At 43.2% G+C, this 21,649-nt stretch overlaps 1 protein-coding gene across 3 annotated transcripts; it reads right to left on the bottom strand.

The window, feature by feature from the left end:
* Window positions 1–6,773: 6,773 nt before the first annotated feature.
* On the bottom strand, window positions 6,774–19,288 carry LOC115051686 (aryl hydrocarbon receptor-like). 3 transcript variants are annotated; one of them, XM_029515248.1, is made up of 10 exons: window positions 18,993–19,288; window positions 16,852–17,030; window positions 11,185–11,294; window positions 11,010–11,099; window positions 10,656–10,910; window positions 10,353–10,555; window positions 10,161–10,270; window positions 9,933–10,074; window positions 8,190–9,648; window positions 6,774–7,661 (listed from the first exon to the last, which is right to left on the bottom strand). In XM_029515248.1, exons 1-10 carry the CDS (start codon window positions 19,049–19,051, stop codon window positions 7,566–7,568), a joined length of 2,703 nt encoding a protein of 900 aa, XP_029371108.1. In that variant the 5' UTR covers window positions 19,052–19,288; the 3' UTR covers window positions 6,774–7,565. The 3 variants fall into 3 exon arrangements, with proteins under 3 accessions (XP_029371108.1, XP_029371106.1, XP_029371109.1); XM_029515246.1 differs by having other exon boundaries at window positions 11,185–11,297; XM_029515249.1 differs by lacking the exons at window positions 11,185–11,294; window positions 16,852–17,030; window positions 18,993–19,288 and having other exon boundaries at window positions 10,656–10,906; window positions 11,010–11,093.
* Between the last annotated feature and the right edge of the window lie 2,361 nt (window positions 19,289–21,649).

Below are 21,649 nucleotides of genomic sequence, written 5' to 3' on the forward strand. Positions count from 1 at the left end.
CCAGTATCCATCTTTTTTCTTTTGCACTTAATTGCATTGCTTCAGAAAAAACAAGCAAAAAAAACAAAAACAAATGACAGGCATTTGATTGCATTTAAATTCCCTGAATATAATTAAACATAAATGCATAAAGTGTCAGCAGGCAGATTTAGCCCTGAATAATTGAAAATGCTGTATTATATTGCTGAAGGAATAATTCCGCCTTAAAATGCTCATTTCACGATGCATGTGTTTTGTAACATTCGTGCATCTGAGGAGTAATTGAAGAGCCGGCGCGCTGCTGAATATTTCATCTCCCTCCGCCTCTTTTTTCTCCAAATTTTCAGACTGAACGATGGTTTTTGCACCCAAAAAAAGAAGGATATGAATTTTTCAGGCTTTTTAAATAATTAAGACCAAAGTGTTTGGGGCGGCAAAGCCCTGATAAACTAATCTGAGACGGGGGGAGAGGCAGAGAGAGAAAAGGTCTGAGAGGGACATTAGAAATTTATTATTTTATCAGCAGCTATTTATTATTAACATAGAGAGATCCCATTAGCATTCATAGACAAAGGGACTCCAGGGAGGATGCCCTGTGGATTTCAAGGTGATACATTAAAACGGGGAAGTTAAAAAGAGGGGAAAGTATCTGCTCCGGCGCCCTGATCTGCACATCAGCCCACATCTTTCAGTCAGCGCCGTCACAAGGATTTCTGGGGGTGGATTTTGAGAGCGGGTGGCAGATTTAAGACGTGAAAATGAATCATTCGGACTTCACAAAGTCACGTAATGAATAGTTGATGTGAGAGTCTCAAAGAGAAATGCGGCTTCAGGGACGCAGCGACAAAGTGAGGACACCGAGGTCAGCGTTCCCTTTTGGGAGACGCCGAGCTGCTGTAATCTGTGTGCTTCTGTTGGTCGGCCCAGACTAAATATCTCAACCACCATCAGATGGACGGAGGAGGACATTTTTCAGAGATGTTCGTGGTTCCCAGAGGACAAACTTCGATCACCCGCTGATTTTTTTTGTTGAACGGATTCATGTAAAATTTCGCTGGAGATATTTACATTCCCTTCAGGATAATCCCATCATCGGCCCCCAATTTCAATATGTCGAACACCCACAACCATGCAACTGATGACATTCCCATCAGGCCGAGCTTTTAGTCATCTTTCAGGTTCTTGCTTTTTGGCGTCACAGGTGGAAATCTTAATCTTTTGATCCAATCTGCAGCTCACATGTGATAAATAGAAGCATTCTTCCTCTTTCGAAAAACAGCAACATCGGTCTGTCAGCAAAATTGAAATGTTAACAACTATTACAAGAAGAGAAAAGGGAGAAAATGAAAATGATGAAGTTCCCATGACGAGCAGATTTAGTAAGAACTGAAACATGGTTGGGTGCTCATTCCTTTACAGACTACACCAGAACAAAAAAATGACAGATCATTTGTTTCCCAATCAAAGTTTTGTCAGAAAATACTTCATTTAAGGGAAAATGAATATTCCATGAATGAAAATTACAAAAACAAATCCAGGAAAAGAACTTTAAAGGTCGGACTCATGATTTCAGATTTCAGTGCCTGTTTTTTGGGGTTACAGTAAACGAAGTGCACTGACACACCTGAGGAGAAAACTCTGAGGTGTGTCAAAACACACAAAGATAGAGGAAAGCCAAGCGTGACCAGACAGAGAGATCCAATAACTGTCAGCCTGCTTGATGTAGGAGAGCAGCTACATCGACGGGTGAAGGAGCTCGCCCCCTCCCCGCCCATCTGAGCCACACGGCCTTTATGAAAATATCCTAAATTCAATTAGGATCTGCAAATTTCATGAGCCAGCTGTCTCCTTCCTGAATTTCTTAACGCCATGTCAAACCAATCTGGGCGTTGACATGTGACAGTCCGAGCGCTGAATCAGAAAATCAGACGCCGTCTTGGCTCTGTTATTAATCTGTTCTTATCTCACACCGTCACAGCTTCGGTCTCGCTCCCTCTCGCCGCACGTCCACCTCCGAAATCCCATTATACTTGAAACTCGAGAGGAAAATGTAACACCACAGGCTCGACTATGGCACTATGGAGAAATCAAACTGAGAAGAAAGAGCCCAGCAGCTCGGTGAAGCACAGGCACGGCGCCGCTTAGAGCTACATGCTAACGGCGGCGTGCTAACGCTAAGTTCAGGCGGGAGGAGCTGAAGGGGATGACATTGGTTTTGTAGGTGGCTGGTGATGGCGCCAGAGGAAAATTTATTTATGGGTATTTGTGGTAGATTAAATGAACAACTTATCTCTGGAGGGCAGCACGGCGGCATTGTGGACCGCTCTGTCGCCCCACATTAAGAAGGTTGTGGGTTCGATTCCCAGCCTGAGTCTCCAAAGACGTCATGTTTGTGTTAACTGGCGACTCTAAACTGTCCGACGGTCTGAGAGGTTGTTAGTCTGTCTGTCTCTGTGACGGACTGGTGGCCCCGCCCCTCACCCAGAGAGAGAGCTGGGATTGGCTCCAGCTCCCCTCGCAACCCGGAAATGGATAAGATGCAGAAGATGGATGAATGAATGAACTTTGATGTGACGAAAGATAAAGAAAACTTAACTTCTCTCTGACACACAGCCGTAGGAATCATGAATATTTACATTAAATTCAGTGGATAAAACCAAAATGTTCCACGTTTCTGCAGTAAATCTCAACAGGATGAAAAATAACTAAGAACTGGATGTATTGAGAAAAAAAAAAAAAAAAAAAAAGGTGAAATTGAATGTCATCAGCAAAAGTTCCAGCCACACTGAGGATGTGCGCGGTCGTCACTGGAGGGAATTTTAGGGGAAGATTTAGCGAGGATGTCTGATTTCACGACAGTCATCATTTGCAATTATAATTTGGAGGGAAACACGTTCCCCGACACATTAGAGGATTTACTTAAGCTCTTCATGTTTCAAAGAATCCATTTTCTTTTCAAAAAAAAAAAAAAAAAAAAATCTTTCGACTCCCTCCTTTGACCTGTGCAGAGGACGCCGGGATATTCGCCTGGAGTGGTGGAGCTCCTCTGTGACCAAACGCTCATCTCCTCTCTCATCCAAAAGAACCCATTAATATTTCAAATTAATGCAAATAACCTTAAATGATGAATAATTGCCCCATATCCAAATTCAATTACTGTTAAACACTGACGAATCACTGATTGAAAATTATGAATAATTTCTTTAGCAAAGTAAAAAAAAAAAAAAAACGTAACTTTCTTAAGGACTGAGGTGTGAGAACAAAAGGAGGGTTTCACAATAAAAGCACATTGTCCTGAAGACTTTGACCTTTTACCTGCAACAGCATCTCAAATTTTATATTCATGTCTAATTTTAGTATTAGTGTCCATATTAAATGTCTTCTAGGGGCTAGTTGCAGTTTTAATAGGCAATTAAACCCTATTATTAGTTATTCTTATATTTATGAACTCATATCACCATTTTATATTCATAGTATATTTCCTTTAGTGTTTTCTTGTTTAGTTTTTTTTTTTTTTTTTTAACACATACTCATTTATTTTTCATTCAAATGAAAAATTGCATGAACTTTTTCTATGGAGTCTACGTAGATATGTACATGTGGTTCAAAAGGAAAACGCACGGAGACATATTGCATTAAAATGTGCAAAGTTGAAAACAGTGTCTGCGTTCACGCCTCAGCACACCTGGGCTGTGTCAGCTTTCCTCCTCCCATTTATTTATTCATCTTTTTCACTGACACGAATAATAAATGTGCTTCTTTTACATTTCTCTTCGCCTGCACTTTGATTTTAATGTCACAAACTAAAAATGTGAGGAGGACATTTTTCTTTGGGACTCCTGGATTACATTTTGAGGCCTTAAAAGCGTTTCCCCTCCGGGACAGAACTACGAGAACACGCTGCAGTTTCTTGGAAACAGCTGATGTAACAGCTTAGTCAGAAGGTATGTGTTGTTTTTTTTTGCCCAGACTGTGAAAATAAAATAAATAAAAAGTCCACTTGGGGAAATCACTCACTGAGTCGAGGAGGCCGAAGCTGAAGTCTGATGAGGAGACAGCGCCATCTTCAGTCTGCAGAACAAACTCACATGTGTTAGTCCGTCTCATCATCATCAATCATAACCGACTATCATACACTAAATATTCATTTCTGTACGTTTATACAGAAACTGCATTAAAATCTTAATTATTCATACTTTTATCCTATCTATAAAAAAAGGCATTATGATTAAGTTGATGATTAAGTGATGATAAAGTTCTAAGACTTTTTTTTCCCATGCTATGACTTAAACATACTTCATAATTTTAAATATTCTGGGTGTGGAAACTGAACAGATTAAACTCAGGTGTCCAGTTTGAGTTATTAACATCTCCATTTTAGATTTTTCCATTTATCTATCAGCTAACTGTCGCCTCCTCCTTACTTCTTCTTCGTTGGTAAGGTAGTGAAGGTTTGATCCTAAATAAGTCACACCGGGGCCAGGACATCAATACTGGATGATTATTATTATTTATTGTGTGTGTTGTCTGCAGCACCAGCGGAGAATCCAGATCTGTTAGAGGCTGCAGGTGAGAGAAAACACGGCCTGCAGGCTGAATTATTACCACGTGATGGAGCCAAAGTGGAATATATCTGAAGGCCGCGGTCTGCGGTGGAGACTGAAAGAAGTGACAGTCCTGCAATAACAATCACATTTGAGTTTAAGAAGAGAGGATTTAGTTCACGTCTCCTGTGACGTGACCTTCTGTTACGTAGATGAGATTAGTTCACTCAACAATAAACACGTCTAACCCCGAGGTCTTCAGCCAGAGGGGGTCGGGTACCTGAAAGTGGGGGGCCATGAGAGGAAACGGGAAAAGGCTCTAATCTAATTTGAAACTTTTCTGCGACACAAGTTCACAGAAAGGCTCTTTAACTTCACTGCTGGTCCATCTGAAGCTGAACTTCTGTGATCCAACTCCCAGAGCAGTCATTTGTTTTTCCAGCCTCTTCCTCTCTTTCTTTCCTTCTGCTCTTAATGCAGCATCAGATTCCTCGCGTGAGAACGTCCTGTCGGGCCGCTTGATTGTGATATTGGGTTACTTTATTTGTTCCCCCCGTCTTTAATCCCTCATTCAGACGGGCCACTCGGCCTTCTCTTCAGGGACAGATCAGATTTCTGAGCTGGACTTAAATGGTCGGTTTAAAGAAAACAGCTTTTAAGCATATTTTTGCAATAGTGATGGTTCAGCTTTGCGTTAGGTGATTGCTCACTTGGGGGAGATGTGTCTGCCTGTCAGATCAGGGATAACTCCAGCAGCTCCATCCAGCAGAGCATCAATGGTCATCTCCCCGAGAGTCTGGAGGCCAGACGCATGAAATGACAACACAATCACAGAGATGAAAATCTGCCAAGAAGAGGTGCAAAATGATCAAATAGGTGATTAATGAAACACAAAACATCCTTCGAACACAAAAGTGTCACGTTTGTCTAAACTTCATCTCTCCTCCAAGACTTTTCCACCAAAACAACAAACCGACCTGTTCAGTTCAGTATTATAGTGGAATTTATTTTTAATGATCCTTTTTGATGCATTTCTGAGGCCTCCACTTGGAGAAGGCAGCTGTTTGAAAAAATACAGATGCAGATGTTACAGATGGCCGAAGAGAAAAGTTCTCGTTATTGCATGCAACGTCCCGTTGATGAAATATGATACAAACCAAAAAGTTCATACATCTTCTGTCCATCTTTTGTTGCGTCAGGCATGAAAATGTTAAACATAAATGGAAAGGTTTCACGATGAGAGGTAAGAATACGTGCAAACGTGGGACGTCACCATCTTTGTCAGCTGCTGCATTCAGTTCCAGTGTGATGAAGATGATGATGGTGTTTTTCCAAACTTATTACTGACTCACAAAGCTGCTGCCATCATGTCAGAGTCCTCTCTGAGGGGAGAGGAGGAGAGGGAGGGAGGCTGCTGCCGGTTATGTAACGGCTTGTGGGAACAGATATCTCAGGGGAGCCGTGATGTGGGAGAAGGAAGGCTGGAACAAAATCATTAAACGTGCCGTCGTGCCCGTCGATAAGAGTCCAAGTCGGTGCTGGAGCTGCCGCTTGATGGGCTCAACCCTGGACTGAGGTGGCTTCTCGTGCTGCCCGGGGGAATAATTCAGAACCGACAGAGCGGCTGCAACTCTTTCATGGCCCCAAATAAATTAGACTGGTACACGATTTTACAAAGCAGCTTCAGTTAAGTTCCCTCCTGCAGGTACGAACACATTATGACTTGAACAGAACAAATGGAAGGTGGATACATGATTTCATTTAATGGGACAGTTTACAGGAAGGTCTGACAGATCTGAGCCACCTGCAACATCATCTCAAAGTGCCGTGAACCAGCTAATATGGTACAAAACCTAACAGGGCTACTAATTCACTGTTTAAATAGAATTTAGCATTTGCAAGCAGCGCATTAGTAATGAATAATAATGTAGCTGTAAACAGATATAAGGACATTTCAGTGTTTTAGTGTCAATAAAAACATGCTCTTGGTCTTTATATGATTATTATTATTAATAAAATAGCAACAATTGTATTCTGAACCACTCAATAAAACACATAGTGGATTATTAATATCCTTATATCTGTTTAAAGTTGTAATATATATATATAAATATATATCATTGTTGGAGTTTTTTAACTCTCTAATATGATATTATAAAAATGTCCAAGTACCTGCTGACAGATAAACTATAATGTGAGATGAATGATTTAATAAATACATACTTTGAAAAGAAAAGTGTTACTGTTGGGTTTTAAGTGTTTTGCTTCAGGGCACATTAGTGGATGAAGTAAAATTATTTATTTATTTATTTTTTTTTTTTTTACAGTATTAACACTGCAGTTTGTGTGTTTCCTGTCTCACGTGTGTATTTAATACAAAACTACACTGTAGTTCTTTTAAAACTGGATCAGGAGCAGCATCGGACCCTGACATGGTCACAAATGTCTCCCAACGTCAGCAGAAACAGGAACGGACATTTAGTTTGCTTTTGAAGCCAAAAAGAACAACAAAGTGATGCTATGTAGTATAATTAATTATAAATATATAAAGACAGAAAAGGACAAGAGCGGCGAAGTAAAACCAGGATTTCTCTTCCAAAAGTCACATTTACCCCAACAAGTATAAATCCAGCCCAGGAGCTTCTTTCTGTCATGTGTCTGCAGGTTCCCTTCTTGTCTTTTTGAAAAATCGAACCTATGGTATTGAAAATTTTATGCTTTTTAGCTGCCTTTGGTGAACGCCGTTTCCCGTCAGCCCTTGACTTCGACAGAAGAGGCGAGTCCAAGGAGGTCGTATTTGACGCAACACAACTTTCCTCCATTAAAACTCCAGGAGCAGGATTAATTTCTTCAGAAAGAAAGTCTGACATCCTCTGAACTCCAAAACCGCCTCCGTGACGCTTCCTTGAACGTGTGTAACAAAGATCATTTTTAAATAATGTTATTTCATAAATATCAAAGGTCTGTCATAGCACCGTTAAAATATTAACCACTTCCTGAGTCACTCATTCACAACCCAGTACGAGTCTGGCGCCGAGACAACTAAGGCCCCGAGTTTTGGGAAAGGTTGATGCTCCCGGAGGGAAAGGCCGAGAAGGTGAACGGGTCCATGATGCTGTTCAGGGGAATTTTAGGAATCTGTGGAATAAAAAGCGAAGAGAGGCTGTGATTGTCTGATCTGATGTGTATATCTTCAAAATCTGATCATACACATTCCTTTCTTTTGTCTATCGTGCCACACGGTCCTGATGTCCTCAGTCATAAAAATGAAGGGATGAATGAAATGGATGAGTGAGGGCAGATAATGAAATGAATTAAAGCTGGTAATTGTTTCTAACGCTCTTTAAGTTCCTATCAAAGTTTTACATCCATTCAAACCATCAAGTCTAAATATAAGGGACCTTTTTTCACTTTCACAGCCCTGGATGTCTGAAATTATTGCATTTTTGTGTGTTTTTGCTGGATATTGAGGAGGCTTATCAGCACAGGAGGGACAAAACTGCCCCGCGGCCTTTAAAATGTGTTTTCCCAGACCGATCATAACCATCTGGACAAATATCTGGGAAAAACTCCAACAGGGATCCTGAAATCTGAGCCAGACCTGATGTTTTCTCCCCCCGTTTTCTTCCATCAAAATAATTTGTTCTAAAGGCCGTCTCGTCTCACCTGAGCGTTCCCGTTCCAGCAGAAGAACGAAGACTGCAGCGGGCGGTTTTCTGCAGCGTCTTCTCTCAGATGGCCCAAACCGACCGTGCCGGCTGTGGCGCAGCCAGCCACGTGGGGGCTGGTCGTCACTCCTTGGCTGGCGCCCAGTTGATGAGACGGGGCGAAGGCTGCGGCGTTGGCGTCGGCCCCTGTGACTCCTCTTCCGGAGCCGGCGGTCTGCCTGGTGGGAATCCGAGCGGCGCTCGGTATGTGGCCTTCCCTCCTGTCGTACATGCAGCTGCCAGATAATCTCTGCGACTGTGGGTGGAACGGCTGAGCTGCCGAGCTCCCGCCGCTTGGCGTGAGTGAGGAATGTGAAAGTGTGTGATGGTGAAAGCTTTGTGGCAGCTGCTCCTGCTGTTGCCACACCGAAGGGCCCCGAGGCCGCGGCCCAGCGTGGTTTAGAGAATATTGCACACTCTGGTCCATCGCCTCCGAGCCAGATTGATGGCTGCTGTGAATATTGTGAGTGTTTTGCATAGATGGCGGCCAAGACGGATGTGTCACGCAGGATTGTGTTGACATCTCATTGCCACAGTGGTGATTGCTGCTGCCCTGGTGAGCGTTACGACACTGAGGGGGTGTTAGTGCGCTCGGCGTCCTGTGAGAGACAACTTGGGAGGCGTCTTTCTGACCGGTTGACTTACCAACACCACCAGTAAGATTTCCAAATCCGCTCTGGTTAGATTTCGTGTCCATCACCGGCTGAAACTGTGGACCATTATTAGAAAATCCAGGATGCTCACCGTGAATGTGCAAACTGCTGAGCGGCCTAAAAACACGATCTGAGCCCTGAAGCACATACCCGCCGGTCTCTCTCCTCAGAGCCTCCTCCACGTACGAGAACACGTCATTAGCCAGGGAGTCATCCAGCTCCCTCACTGCGCCGTCCTGCTCTTTATTCATCCGAAGCAGCGTGTTCTGCCAGTCCCTCAGCTCCGCCTGCTCCACCTCAAGACCCTTGATGCCTCCGTCCCCGATATCTCCCAAAATCTGCTCAAGCGACTCGATCATGGCTTCCGACGTCATCATGTCCCTCGTGACGGCCCTCTTCTGTGGCGTGCGGGTCTGACTGGGGACGCTGAGCAGAGCGTGGCTGTCCAGGAAGGCCTGCTCTATGGCGGACTGGGGCAGATTACAATTGATGTCCTCTGTTTGGGAGAGGATCGGGAGCTGGGGGCCGGGGTTCGCTGACTGGAGGTAAACAGAGCTGTCCTGCTGGTGAAAGGAACCCAGCAGCGAGGTGGGGTTCAGAGGTTTCTCTGTCGTGGACTCGGCAGGGCCCGGTACGCCCGGGACAGGAGGACCAGGAAAGGAGAAGATGTCCAGAGAGACGTCATATAGGACGCCTTCGCCGGTGGCGAGGTTGAAGGGCAGCTGCTGTCTTCTCTGGCGCAAGTGTTCCTCGCCTTCTTCGTTTCTACCAACGAACAGAAGCACAGGTGACACAAAGCCTCTAGTGACAGGTCAGTGGTGAGGTCAAAGGTCACAACGAAAGGTTACAAAACTCTGATCCGAGTTTCATCTCTTTTCCTGAACTTCAGCTTGTTGTGTTTTTGACAAAATGTTCTTTAAATACTGCAGATATACACACATACAGTCAGACCACCTTATTTACTGGGATGATCTGACATTGTTTTGTTTCAGGAGGAAAACATTTAGTTTGGCTCGGTGATTGTAAGAAGACGAGACAGCGACTCTTACGTGAGTGCTTTCTGGCGAGCGATGATGAAGTCCGGCTTCCCTCCCTTGAAGACTACCCTGGCCGAGGCCTGGACCCACAACCAGTGTCCAGTTTTCGTCAGCAACCTGAAGATGGACATGCCGCTGTCTCCCGTTTTAATCACTGAGGACGAAGAAGGTGGACGTGAGGCCGGCAGCAGTGTCAGTTTGAACAGAGTTGAGAAAATACAGAGCGACAGATGGACTCACTCCTGAGGTGGTTGTCGGCGCAGTACATCATGTCGGCAGCGTGGATGAACTGATAACCAGATCCTGGTGTCACCAGCTCGATCTCTGTGTAGCCCAAAACCAGCTTCCCCCTGAAAAGACAGAAAATGTACAAGTCGGACCGGATTTCTCTTTCCGGATCCATCCTCAACCGAAGAAGGTACGTGGAGTCACCTGGTGTCTATACCCAAAGGAGCAAAGTCCAGCCTGTGTTTGGTCTGGAAGATCAGGGTCTTGGTGCGGATCTCTAAGACCGAGGGAGTCTGCAGAGGCGTGGCGATGGCGAACAGAGCGAGCTGAGGTGAAGCCGGCTTCCCATCAGCCCCGGTGTTTTCCCGCAAATGCAGGTACTTGAGCCGCCCGTTAAAGGTCAGAGCCTGGAGGGGACGCACAGACCTCGTTGTAGATGACAAATTTAAAGTTACAGTTACATAAGTTGACGTGACTCTTGTTTGGCAAATGCAAAGATTGTGTTACCAAGAATCCGGAGGTGTTGTCAAGGAGGCAGCGAAGGCGGCAGCAGAAGCTTCTTTCCAGGAAGGAGGAGTTCTCTGGAGGGATGTACTGAGGCAGCAGGCTCTGAGAGCTGCTCGGGGTTTTACCGTTTATCGATTGTGCGCTATTGTGCGCGCCGGTGTCGTTGGGGTTGAGGGCGAAGTGGAGCTGACACTTGAACATCTCTCTGTCGTCCATGTGAACCAGGTCAAACACGCTCTGGTGGACGACGTCTGACTGACGATGGAGGACAGGGTTCATATAACTTTTGTTATTTCTAATAAAAAAACGACACACACGGAGGTGATTTCACCGACTTTACTGTCGCAGCTTCACCTGATGGAAGCCCAGGAAGTCCAGGATGGTCGGGGACGCGTAGAAGACGGTGCCATCAGTCGTCACAACCAACACGAAGCCATTGAGAGCCTGCAGAAAAAGACAGCATGCACATGACTCCCACACACACACACACACACACACACGCATCCTGCTGTGTGTTGTGTTGCTGTACCTGAAGCAGGAAGTCTCCCTCGGAGAAGCTGATTCCATCCAGGGACACTGACCATCCATTTCTGCTGTTAGCAGAGACGACAGGAGCTGATCTCACATTTTTCTGGAGCGCTGCTGTAACAACAAACAATTCATCTTAAAAAAAAAAACAAAAACAAAAAAAAACCTTGAAACTGTTTCTTAATCTATTTTTCAATGCTTGAGCTGAAAGTTCAAAGTTCAACATGTATGTTTATGTTTGTATCATGTTTACTTGGATTTAATTAAGCTGCTTCTATTCATGACATGTCTTTGGCCCAGGTTCAGGTACCCATGATCCTTTGCTGCATATCACATTCCCCTCCCTTTCTCAATGTGTCCAAATAAAAGCTAGAAAAAATAAAATAAAAAAAATCTGAATGAGCTGCAAATGAAGCATGGAATATGTTGTACTTGCAGAAAAGCTCCAGGACATCTCAGTTCAGAGCAGTTTTTTCTTTTGTATTAAAAAGAGCACAAACTTGCGTAATCTAATCTATAATCGCTGGCTTTCAGTCAGCTAAGCAATTGCTCCTTTCCTACAGTAATGACTCTGTGGCACGCCAACAGACTTCCCTCACCTCTCCTCCACCTCCTCCTTCCTCTTATTAAAACAAACCTAAAAACTTAAAACTGGATGTGCCTCTCGTCTCAACTCCTCAAACTCAGGAATTTGCGCCGACATCTCCGTAAAGGGAGAAGCTCAGCTGGCCGACTGAAAGAATCCAAAGTTATGGTTGTTTGTTGTTCTGTGGAATTAAAGCCACAGCTGCTCAGACACGACGCAGCGTCTTTGTTTAGCCTTTAGCTGAACGTGGAGCAGAAAATGAACGTGATGTGCAACAAAGCCTGAGAGACTAAACAGCAGGGACGGTTTTACTGAAGCGCCAACTTGTTTGTTGTAGAAATGGTTTAACCTCAATCTGACCTCAGTCCTTCTTCTGCACCGCAGCCAGAGAGTTCTGCTTCACCTTATATAACACAAAGGTCAGATACTTTGTTGGCCTGCGTTTTTAAATCATCGTTAATGGTTCCGTTAATTCTCAAACCAGAGAAATCGATCATTTCGATTCACGGGCTGCATTTAATGACCAGCTGCATTTAATGACCAACTGCATCGCAGATGACGTAATCCTCTGAAGCTCAACTTTCAGAAAAAAAGCACATTTCAAACAGCTGTGGTTCTACCTTTTCTTTCTATCGATCAAGTAAATGTTGAAGCCCAGCACATATTTCTTTTAATCCAGTTTTAAAACTTTTCAATTTTATGACAACAAAAAACAAATATTATTTATTTATGGCAGGACTGTGACAAGCCTTTCTCTTCTGCGCTGGAAAAGAAAACTAACAAAAAACAGCACTGTTTATATTACATTGAAACGTATCATGAGGAGGCTAGAAGATGGAATCAGCTCCGAGGCGTGTGGTCTCTGAGGAGGCTCGTTACAGAGCAAATACACTCACACAGCACGAAACCAAACATTCATATCCATGTGTATACACACATTTGTTGAACTGACACACAAAGTGCAATCTGGAAATATTGCTTTATATATAAAGTAAAATCTAACTGCAGCTGTCAGATATTCAGTTTCAGTATCAAAAAAAAAAAAAAGTGCAGCATTTTTGCTCCCTGGATAAAATTTGCTTTGATTTCAGCGTCTTCATGTTATCTTAAAACACTTGAATATAAACAGTAAGGTATCTTCTGGTCTGTTTGTGACTCAGCAGAGCACACACAGATTTATCTGGTAGGAAAACGCAGCTGGAGGCCGAGTTAACGACAGCGGTGACCTCACCGTGACCTCACTCGCCCTTCGTTATCGACAAACACAGGAAACAGCACCAACCGAGCCAAACACAACACCCCCCCCCCACACACACATTACTGCCACCTCCGCCGCCTCCATCTCCCCTGCCCCTCGTGGAGTTTGACATCCCTGGCAGCTTAGGCTGTGTTACCATAGTGACAAAGCTTCACCATGGTAACCCCCCCCACTCGATGATGGCGGCGGCAGCTGCAGCATCACCCGGGATTCATTCAGAGCGGGAATCAACAGCGATGAAGACTTTGTTGACTCCGCTGCAGCCTGTGTGTGCACACATGGAGTCAGCGATGGAGGAAGTTCAGGAAAATAAAAGTCCTGCTTTCATAGATTTACCAAAGTTTCAAAGTAAAAGTCTTTTCAAGATACTGATGTAGTTGGTTAATGCAAGGCTACTTTATATGAACATGTTAATTATGTTCTTTTTTTATGTGATGTATAAAGATATTTCCAGCCTGCATGGAGTCACAACTCACAGCAAAGTGCTGTTTACGTATTTTCAAACAACAGGGGAAGTCAAAAATTGGAAATATTTCAGGGTTTAGTTTGTACTGTGCAGCAGAAAATGGCACAATAACTCTCTGAGTTGCAGGTAAAATGAAAATACTCAAGTACAAGCACCTGAAACCTGTAAGACTTTCCGTTTGTGCGACACAACAGAGGCCTCAGTGTGTTCGACTCCCTGGAGGAGAATCTGTCTGCAGGGCTGACATCATCCTCCCCCTCCAAAAATACAGCATTACTCACACACACACACACACACACACACACAAAAGCAACCCTCGAGGCGCACAAAGCACACACACACAGCTGAAGTAGGATGTCTAACTTCTTTATCTGCATCTCAATAAAATTTCCATGGCGCTCCAAAAATGGTCAGCTTGGTTGTTCAACTGGAGCAACAAGCAGCAACAGTTTTGGTTCACAATTTGGGAAACGTCATTATTTGAAGTAAGCCGACTGATATTTATTATTATTATTCATCTTTTCCTGCTTTTGTTCCCTCGTAATCAATTGAAAATCATATTCAAAACATCCAAACACATGAAAGACATCAACGTTTGCATGAGAACCGTAAAAGTGTTGTGTTGTTTTCGAGGCCTCGTTGTGTACGGCCTAAACATCAGTCCCGTTATCCAGCTCTGAACAAACATCCTCCACAATCGGAGGAAGCTGCTGTGAAGATTAGACGGAGAAGTTGGATATTTTTCTAAATACGTGGACGAGTGCAACTAATGCAACATTAAATGAAATCTGTTTGCGACACTACCAGATACGAGCGAGGCTTCTCTCTCTCTCCCTCAAAGCGTCAAAATTTTACTCAATAAGAGTCAATCCAGCTTGATAGCATCCCCCCGGAAAGTGGTGGAGACCAAAAACAGAGACACAAAAAGAGGGAATGTTGGGGCTAAACCAAATTAAACATTGAAAAGTATTTCTTACAGCTGTTGTAGAGCGATTTTTGTGCCCACACACAGTGCTGATGTGTCAATTATAGAGTGATGGATGATATAATTACATTATTATCCATCATTAAAGGGAAAAACACCTACTTAAGTCAGATGTGAAATTGTGGATCCAGAAGATGGAATAGTGGTGCGCTATTCTGAAAACCACAGGAAGGAAGGCAAATGACCACTAATCCAATAATTACCCCGAGATACCTCAATAAATCTGTCAACGTGAGCCATTAGTTTGTACTCATGGACAATTACCGGAAGAGTCTGAGGAGCTGAATCACTCCAAACAGTTTCAGTTTCCTTAACACAGTGAAATCTTTCCAACCTGTCCTGCCATACAGCCAAAATAAAGGAGATTAAAAAAATGCTGATGTTCTCCTATTGAGTTGCTTTTAATTATTAGTGTGTGTGAATACAGAACAACTCAGCGGTCCACGCCAAAAAGAAACAGGAGAGTGAGCTGGGCCTGGAGACTTTGAAGGATGATTGGAAACATATACAGGAAAACCAGGTTAAAACTAAAATTAAATCTCCAGGGCTTGGATGGAAAAAAAATCTAATCTGATCATTTCTGAAATTTATGCAGAATGAATGACTAAAAACAGACTGTGCTTTTGAGAGATGAGGATCGCTTTAGAATAAAAATCTGATAGATGTTTATTAACAAGAACAAGTAATATGAGAAAACATTTTACTGTCAATATTAAAATAAAACCGGAAAATCACAGAAATGATTGATGAAGTTAAAGAAATAAATAATCAGTATTTGCTATTTTATGTTGTCGTAAACTGAGTTTTATTATCAAGGAACAACACTGCATTTGAAAGTGTTTCTTGTTTTTTAGTACTTCCAATAAAAACGTGATTCCCATTTCCATCCTTTTTCAATAACTGCTAGGAAGATTGGAAGAATTCATAAAAACATCCCACTGAGACCAGAACTTTCCTTGTGTGCTTGTTTCACAGAGTGAAGATTTTAAGGTATGTAACACTAAATCAGAAAACAGTTTGGACGTCCATGAAAGTGGAGAAGAGATAACGCCCTCACGGTGCGATGTGCCATGTGGGTAGGGCCTTCCATCTGATAGGCCGCGGACCGGCGTCGTCATCTTCACGCCCTTTTATCACAGACAGCTTGTGTGAAAATAATCAGCTCACTTCAATCTCCTGTTTCTTTGGGCAACTGCTGGTTTGACGTCAGCTGGCGTGGCGGGCCGTGTGTGAAGTCATTCAAGCGTCTCCATTCAGGAGCGCTCGTATCTGCACGGCCTTGTCGGGAGCCCTCATGTCGTGCCACAGCGCGTCAGAGCTCCGTTCCCTTCTCCCCCTGCGGCCCCCTATTCTCCATCAACAGCGCTGATCGGCCGGCCGATAGAGGCACAGACGGGAAAAGCTTCCAGGACTCAGCGTGGCACCACTTTCTTCTGATTTATTTGGAAGCTGAGCCAAAATGTTGGTTTGTTATGGTCAAACATGGCAGCAAATCGACGGGTTCTCTCAGTTCGGGCTCGTGCCGTGTTCATATCCTGCAGGGTGGCTGGTAGAGATGGGCCAGGTTCCCCTGTCAGTGACCTTTCAGTGGCATTTTTAAGGCGGAATGAAATGATCTTCCCCTCTAAAGAGGCAACCGTAGAAGATTTCCCTGAACTCAGAGTTCGTCGGCTGAGGATTAATTCATCAGAGTGTCACCTACATCAGAAAAATTGACTGAACAGGAGAAGAATAAAATAGTAAAGCTCAAAAGATAAAATGTTAAAGATCCTAGCGGTCTAAAGTTAGGCCTCCACGTGGTCGGGTCTGAGTTCTACAATAATACGGTGAAAGTACCAAAGCTCTCAGTCTGCAGAAAACTGCTCACGGTCTGCATTCAGTAACTGAACCTTAAAACCAACCGACAGGAATTCTGTGACTTTGTGATGTCACAACAAAGCAGTCACCATCCTTAGCCACGCCCACAACGGACCCACCATCCAACCTTGCAGAATTTGGTGTTTACCTGAAATGTAATGACATTTCTATGAGCGCGCCTATAAAACAGTCAGCCAATCAGAAGGCAGACTCAGATCCTCTCTTCTGATTGGTTCTGATTCTGATTGACTTTAAATATTGGAGTTACTGATATCGACCAATAGGAAGACAGAACACTTTTAGGAAAAAGCCGTACGTGCACTGCTGACTGTGTGTGAATAAGGACCGTCTGTCTCATGTTGCTGTGGACTCCATCTGCCCTGCGGCTCACTCTCCTGTTTCCCTCCCAGCAGGGCCATCATTCATTATTCAGTGTCAAGTTCCCGCCGCTGACACTCGGCGCTCAACCACAGAAATGTCTGGAGCAGAATTTGGCACCACACGACGTGAACTGACCGTGGAAGTAGCTCTGAACCTTCAGGTATCCCACGCTGAGCCGGAGCACCGACAGCTTGTCCAGGCGACCTCTGACATCCTCGGAGAACGGCAGCAGGCCGGTCAGGCGGTCCAGCTCTACGTTCAGGCGGTCCCGGTGGCGTTTGGACGGGTTGGTCTTCACTGGCGACGGCTTGGCGCTGAAACAAGACACGAGACGGGAAGATGTTGTTCAGTGGCCCTGCCTGCTAAAACACGTCGACTCTGCTCGACATCCCAGCATTTTTCAAACGCTGTCACAATGTTCCTGTTCAGGAAAACAAAACATTACAGTGTTAAATTTCTAAAACACAACACAACTGCCCCCCCCAAAAAAAACCAAACAAACCACATCAAACGTGATTAAACTTCCTGGTTTGAAGAGAATGTGGTTCATTCATTCATCCCCTTTCCCTTCATCATGTGATTAATGAGTGAAGCTTTCATTATGTTTATAGTTCGTCTAATTTTCTTCACGTTCCTCCATTTCATCACCTCTTGACCCCTCAGGTTTATCTTGTGGCCCCGCTGAAGCTCCCTGAACCGTTGCACCACATTAAGTTCTTTAATATGAAGCAGTTAAAAGCAGCTCCCCCCCCCCAGAAACAAAAGGTATTTATAGTTAAATGATGCCTGCTGAGCAAACCGTAAATAACTGATTGGTATCACAATAAAGATTTAAAGATGGACATTTTTGTAAGAGACGCAATAAATAAAAAATTTAAACATTTGAAACTAGAGCTGGTATAACAGCGACAATCTAATTATGTCACTGGAAACATTTAAATGTAGAATGAATTACTGTTTCTTTAATTTCTGAAATTTGCCGACTTTTAAACACTTAAAGTTTCACTTCAACTGGATCTTGAATGCTCCAATGACAACAAAATATCAGAACACGGAGGGAAACACAACTGTGAGCAGCAAATGTCATGGCAACCCTTTCAACTGTTTTGACATTTCAATCAAACCCATAAATGTCAATCCATAAATCCATAAATGTTTGGTCCAGTTTGGATCAAAAAAGAAAAACAAGATGTTTTTATGAAACAGACAAAAAAGCCGAAATTCAGTTGCATCATCCACCCCACCCCCACCGAGACAGTGTGTGTCTGTCTGTCGACCTTTCCATACGACAAATTACCACAATGTAATTCCTCCACAACAAGTCAAGACGTGTTAGCGGATTTGCACACCAGCCCTCCTCAATAAAACAAACAAACCTGCGACAGGAGACGAAATGTAACGAAGCAGGAAGGAATGAGCAGAGGAAAGAGCCTTAAACATGAGTAAATTCTTTCATTGTTGTCGTCCTGTTAACAGCCAAAGATCATCTTAATTTGTTCCAAGACAAAAGTTAATTGGTATCAGCTTCAGCATTTTGAATATTGTCTGTAAATTGCAATAACAACGGGGAAATTAACTATTAAATTATTAAAAAAGTCAAATAATATAATAATATAATAAAGTCCTTTTTTTCTTTTACTAAAAAATACCAAATATTTGCTGCTTGTCTGATTTGATGCCGTTCTTCATTAAATGTGGCAGTATCTCAGGAATGCTGGTCAGTTATCTAAAGATGTAACTTTATGATAATTTCAGACAAACCAATAAATTAAATTAATTGACTAATTCTCCAAACAAACAAAATAAAAAAACAAAACAAAACAAGTGGTGACCTTCAGATCGTCGGTGGGATCATCTGTGCTTCCTGTCAGTCCACAGAGGAACTCTCACCCATCCAACACTGAATAACTTTAAATTATTCAGACATGAAGATGATTTAACAGTTAAATTTCTGGCACCGACCATCTGAGGTCTCATCTCATTGGCTGCAGGTAAACAGACCTACCTGTGACCGGAAATCGGCCACCACATGAGTGACGCTCCAAAATAAAATAGAGTAAAAGTTGAAATAATAAAAATGAGTGAGTCGTGTCGTGTGATTCTCTAACTATTGGTGAAAACGACACGCTGATTGTGACCGTGGTGGCTGGCTGGGTGACCATGACCTGCAGTAACCCCCGACGGCTGAGGAACAGTAAAACAACATATATTTTCTCAATCTGCCGAAAACAAAAACATCATAACAATAATAATAATGATGATGTACAGAAAGCCACCTTTTCTGAACGGGCTTCTTCCTCCTCTTCACCGCATACAGTCCTCCGTTTCCCTGCATGATGGAAACTTTCCTTTCGTTCCACTTCAGAAGAAAAAGGAATTAAAAAAAAGCTTCGTTTCCTTTTTATTAGCCTTAAATCTCCAGATAAGACCCGCCCCTTGTTTTCTTCTTCTTCTCCTCCTCCTCCTCCTCCTCCTCTTTCTTCTTCTTCTGTGGTCTTTTTGTCTTCCTGGTGCTGAAACCAGCTCGAGCCGGAAACAGTGAGCAGCCTTTGAAGTTGCGCTACATTGTCGCGGGCGCGCGGACAGAAAGTCTGAAGCGGCAACAAAGTTTCCTCCGGAGGTCGCTCCTGCCTGGCCCCGCCCCCCCCCGCTCCCCGTCAGCCAATCCCGTCCTCCCTCTGTCTCCTGCTTTGTTATTGGCCTGAATCTTTGTCTTTGTTGGTCACAAACACAGACACACAAGTCTGTTGTGTGTCATTCAGAGACAAACACAACATTTCCCGTCTTGTTTCGCTTCGCCTGCTGGGAAGTTTGAACCGGAAGTAGTTGCAGCTCAAACTTTTTTTTTCTTGTGTGTCTGTTGTTGTTGTTGTTGTTGTCCACTTTTCCCTGGTGTTATGTAACCGTCTGACGTCATCTAGTGGCACTGACAGGTACTGCAGATTTGGACCAATCAAAGCGGCCATAAGAGGAAACATTCACCTTTATGATATATTCATGTAATAACTGTTAATATAATTAAAATGAAGAACTAATTATTTAAAGCACCAAAGAGATCAAACCGGCTTTTTACTGATTCATTTTTGTATTTTGAAGCGTTTCTTGTACTTTGTTTTTATGTTTTATTCCTTTTAAATTTGAGACACTTTGTTACTTTTTGTTATTTATTTGCTTGGTTACTTTTCTAAATATTTGCATTTCTTGCTTTTGTTTTAGTCAGTTGTCTTAGACAACTGAAACTGAAACCTTTTTGAACAACAGCAGTTTTTCAAAGAATTTTAGAAAGACCTGTGAAAATATAAAAAGTAAAGATTAAATTCTGTAGGTCTCCCTCTGCTCAGGTTCATCCTCAGCAGGAAGTCGGAGCGGACTGAGGCGGAAGTTGTTTCCTCTTTCTGTGGATGGACTGGCGCACTGTGTGATGGAGAGGCGGCCTCAGGATGTCGCTGTTACACCACAGCAGCCACAGGGCCAGACTGAGGCCCTCAGGGGAATAAACTACTGCAGAGATACACAACATGACACAACAGATACAAAAACATCCATCCATCATCTGTGCTTTATCTAAAAAGGCCATCAGTCCATCTCAGAGCTGACACACCCCCCCGGGAAATTTACAGTCACCGTTTAATCTAAAGGTGCCAGAGGAAGATCGCACAAACAGAGGCAGAATGTAATGCAAAATGATGAAAAACCACCATAAAGACACACAAAATCCCCCTAAAAGAGATGCAAAAAGATGCTGAACAACCGGAGAATGACACTCATGGACACAAGATATTTAAAGCAAGATGCAAAATGGGGACAAGCAGATGCACAAAGATGACAAACAGACAAAATGACCCACAGGAGACAAAAGACAACTGCACAGAGACACAAAATACCCCCGAAAACATGCCAAATGATGCAAACACAACTATAAACGAGATGGAAAATGACAAAAACAAAATGAGATACACGGCAACAACACAGAGATAAAACCAGACAAGACCACCACAAAGAGACACACAATGCCCTAAAAGACAGGGAAAAAAATGTAGAAAAACTAGAGAGACGTACAACAACAACTGCACATCAACACAAAATGCCCCCAAAGACATGCAAAATGATGCAAAACAACTAGAGAGAGACACAAATGGACCATTATGAGATGCAAAACTACTCTAAATGGACAAAAACAGGGAAAATACAGAAATGGAAGAGACGCAAAATGAAGCAATACCGCTTCAAAGAGACACAAGTGCACCACAACTAAATGCAAAACACTGAAGAATCGTCACAAATAGATGCTAAATCACCATTAGTCACACAAAATGACATTGCTTGGTTATTTTATTTCTCTTTTTCCGACACAAAACACCAAGATGAGACCAAAAAAGGTGAAATTCTCACGTAATCATCAATAAAATGGATTATTATGATCAACAGCATCCAATATGAAAAATCCTGAAGGGTGGAACTCCTCCAGTTTGCTTGTTTTTGTGCACCCTGATATCTTCCAGGTGAAGTGCGACTTTATTTGCAGGTGCCTCGGCGGGACAAAGTTCACAGTGACGGGGACCGTTTCTTAAATAAGACTCCATCAGTAACACAACACAGTTTGTCTTTTTGTGTTTCTGACTTTCTGACTTTCTGACTTTAAACGTGCTCAGTGTGACTCAGATCCAGACGGATCCTGAGCTCTGTGGAGCCGCTCAGACGTTTGTAAACCTCTTTAACCCCTCGTAGGATGAATCAGTGGATCTGTGGTTTGTGTGTAGTTGAAACGTGTTGCAGCTCCTGTCGCCACAGTTATTCTTCCCTCGCCCTGCTGTCGACCTCCTCATGACATGACAGAATTAGAGTTCGGGCCTTATCAATCTTATTTACAACATCGACAATCTCCTAAAAAGTCATTTGTACACAATCTGACACAGGTTTTCTGTATAATATG

Source organism: Echeneis naucrates, chromosome 12 (assembly GCF_900963305.1).
Source record: "Echeneis naucrates chromosome 12, fEcheNa1.1, whole genome shotgun sequence".
In the NCBI taxonomy this organism is placed as follows: Eukaryota; Metazoa; Chordata; class Actinopteri; order Carangiformes; family Echeneidae; genus Echeneis; species Echeneis naucrates.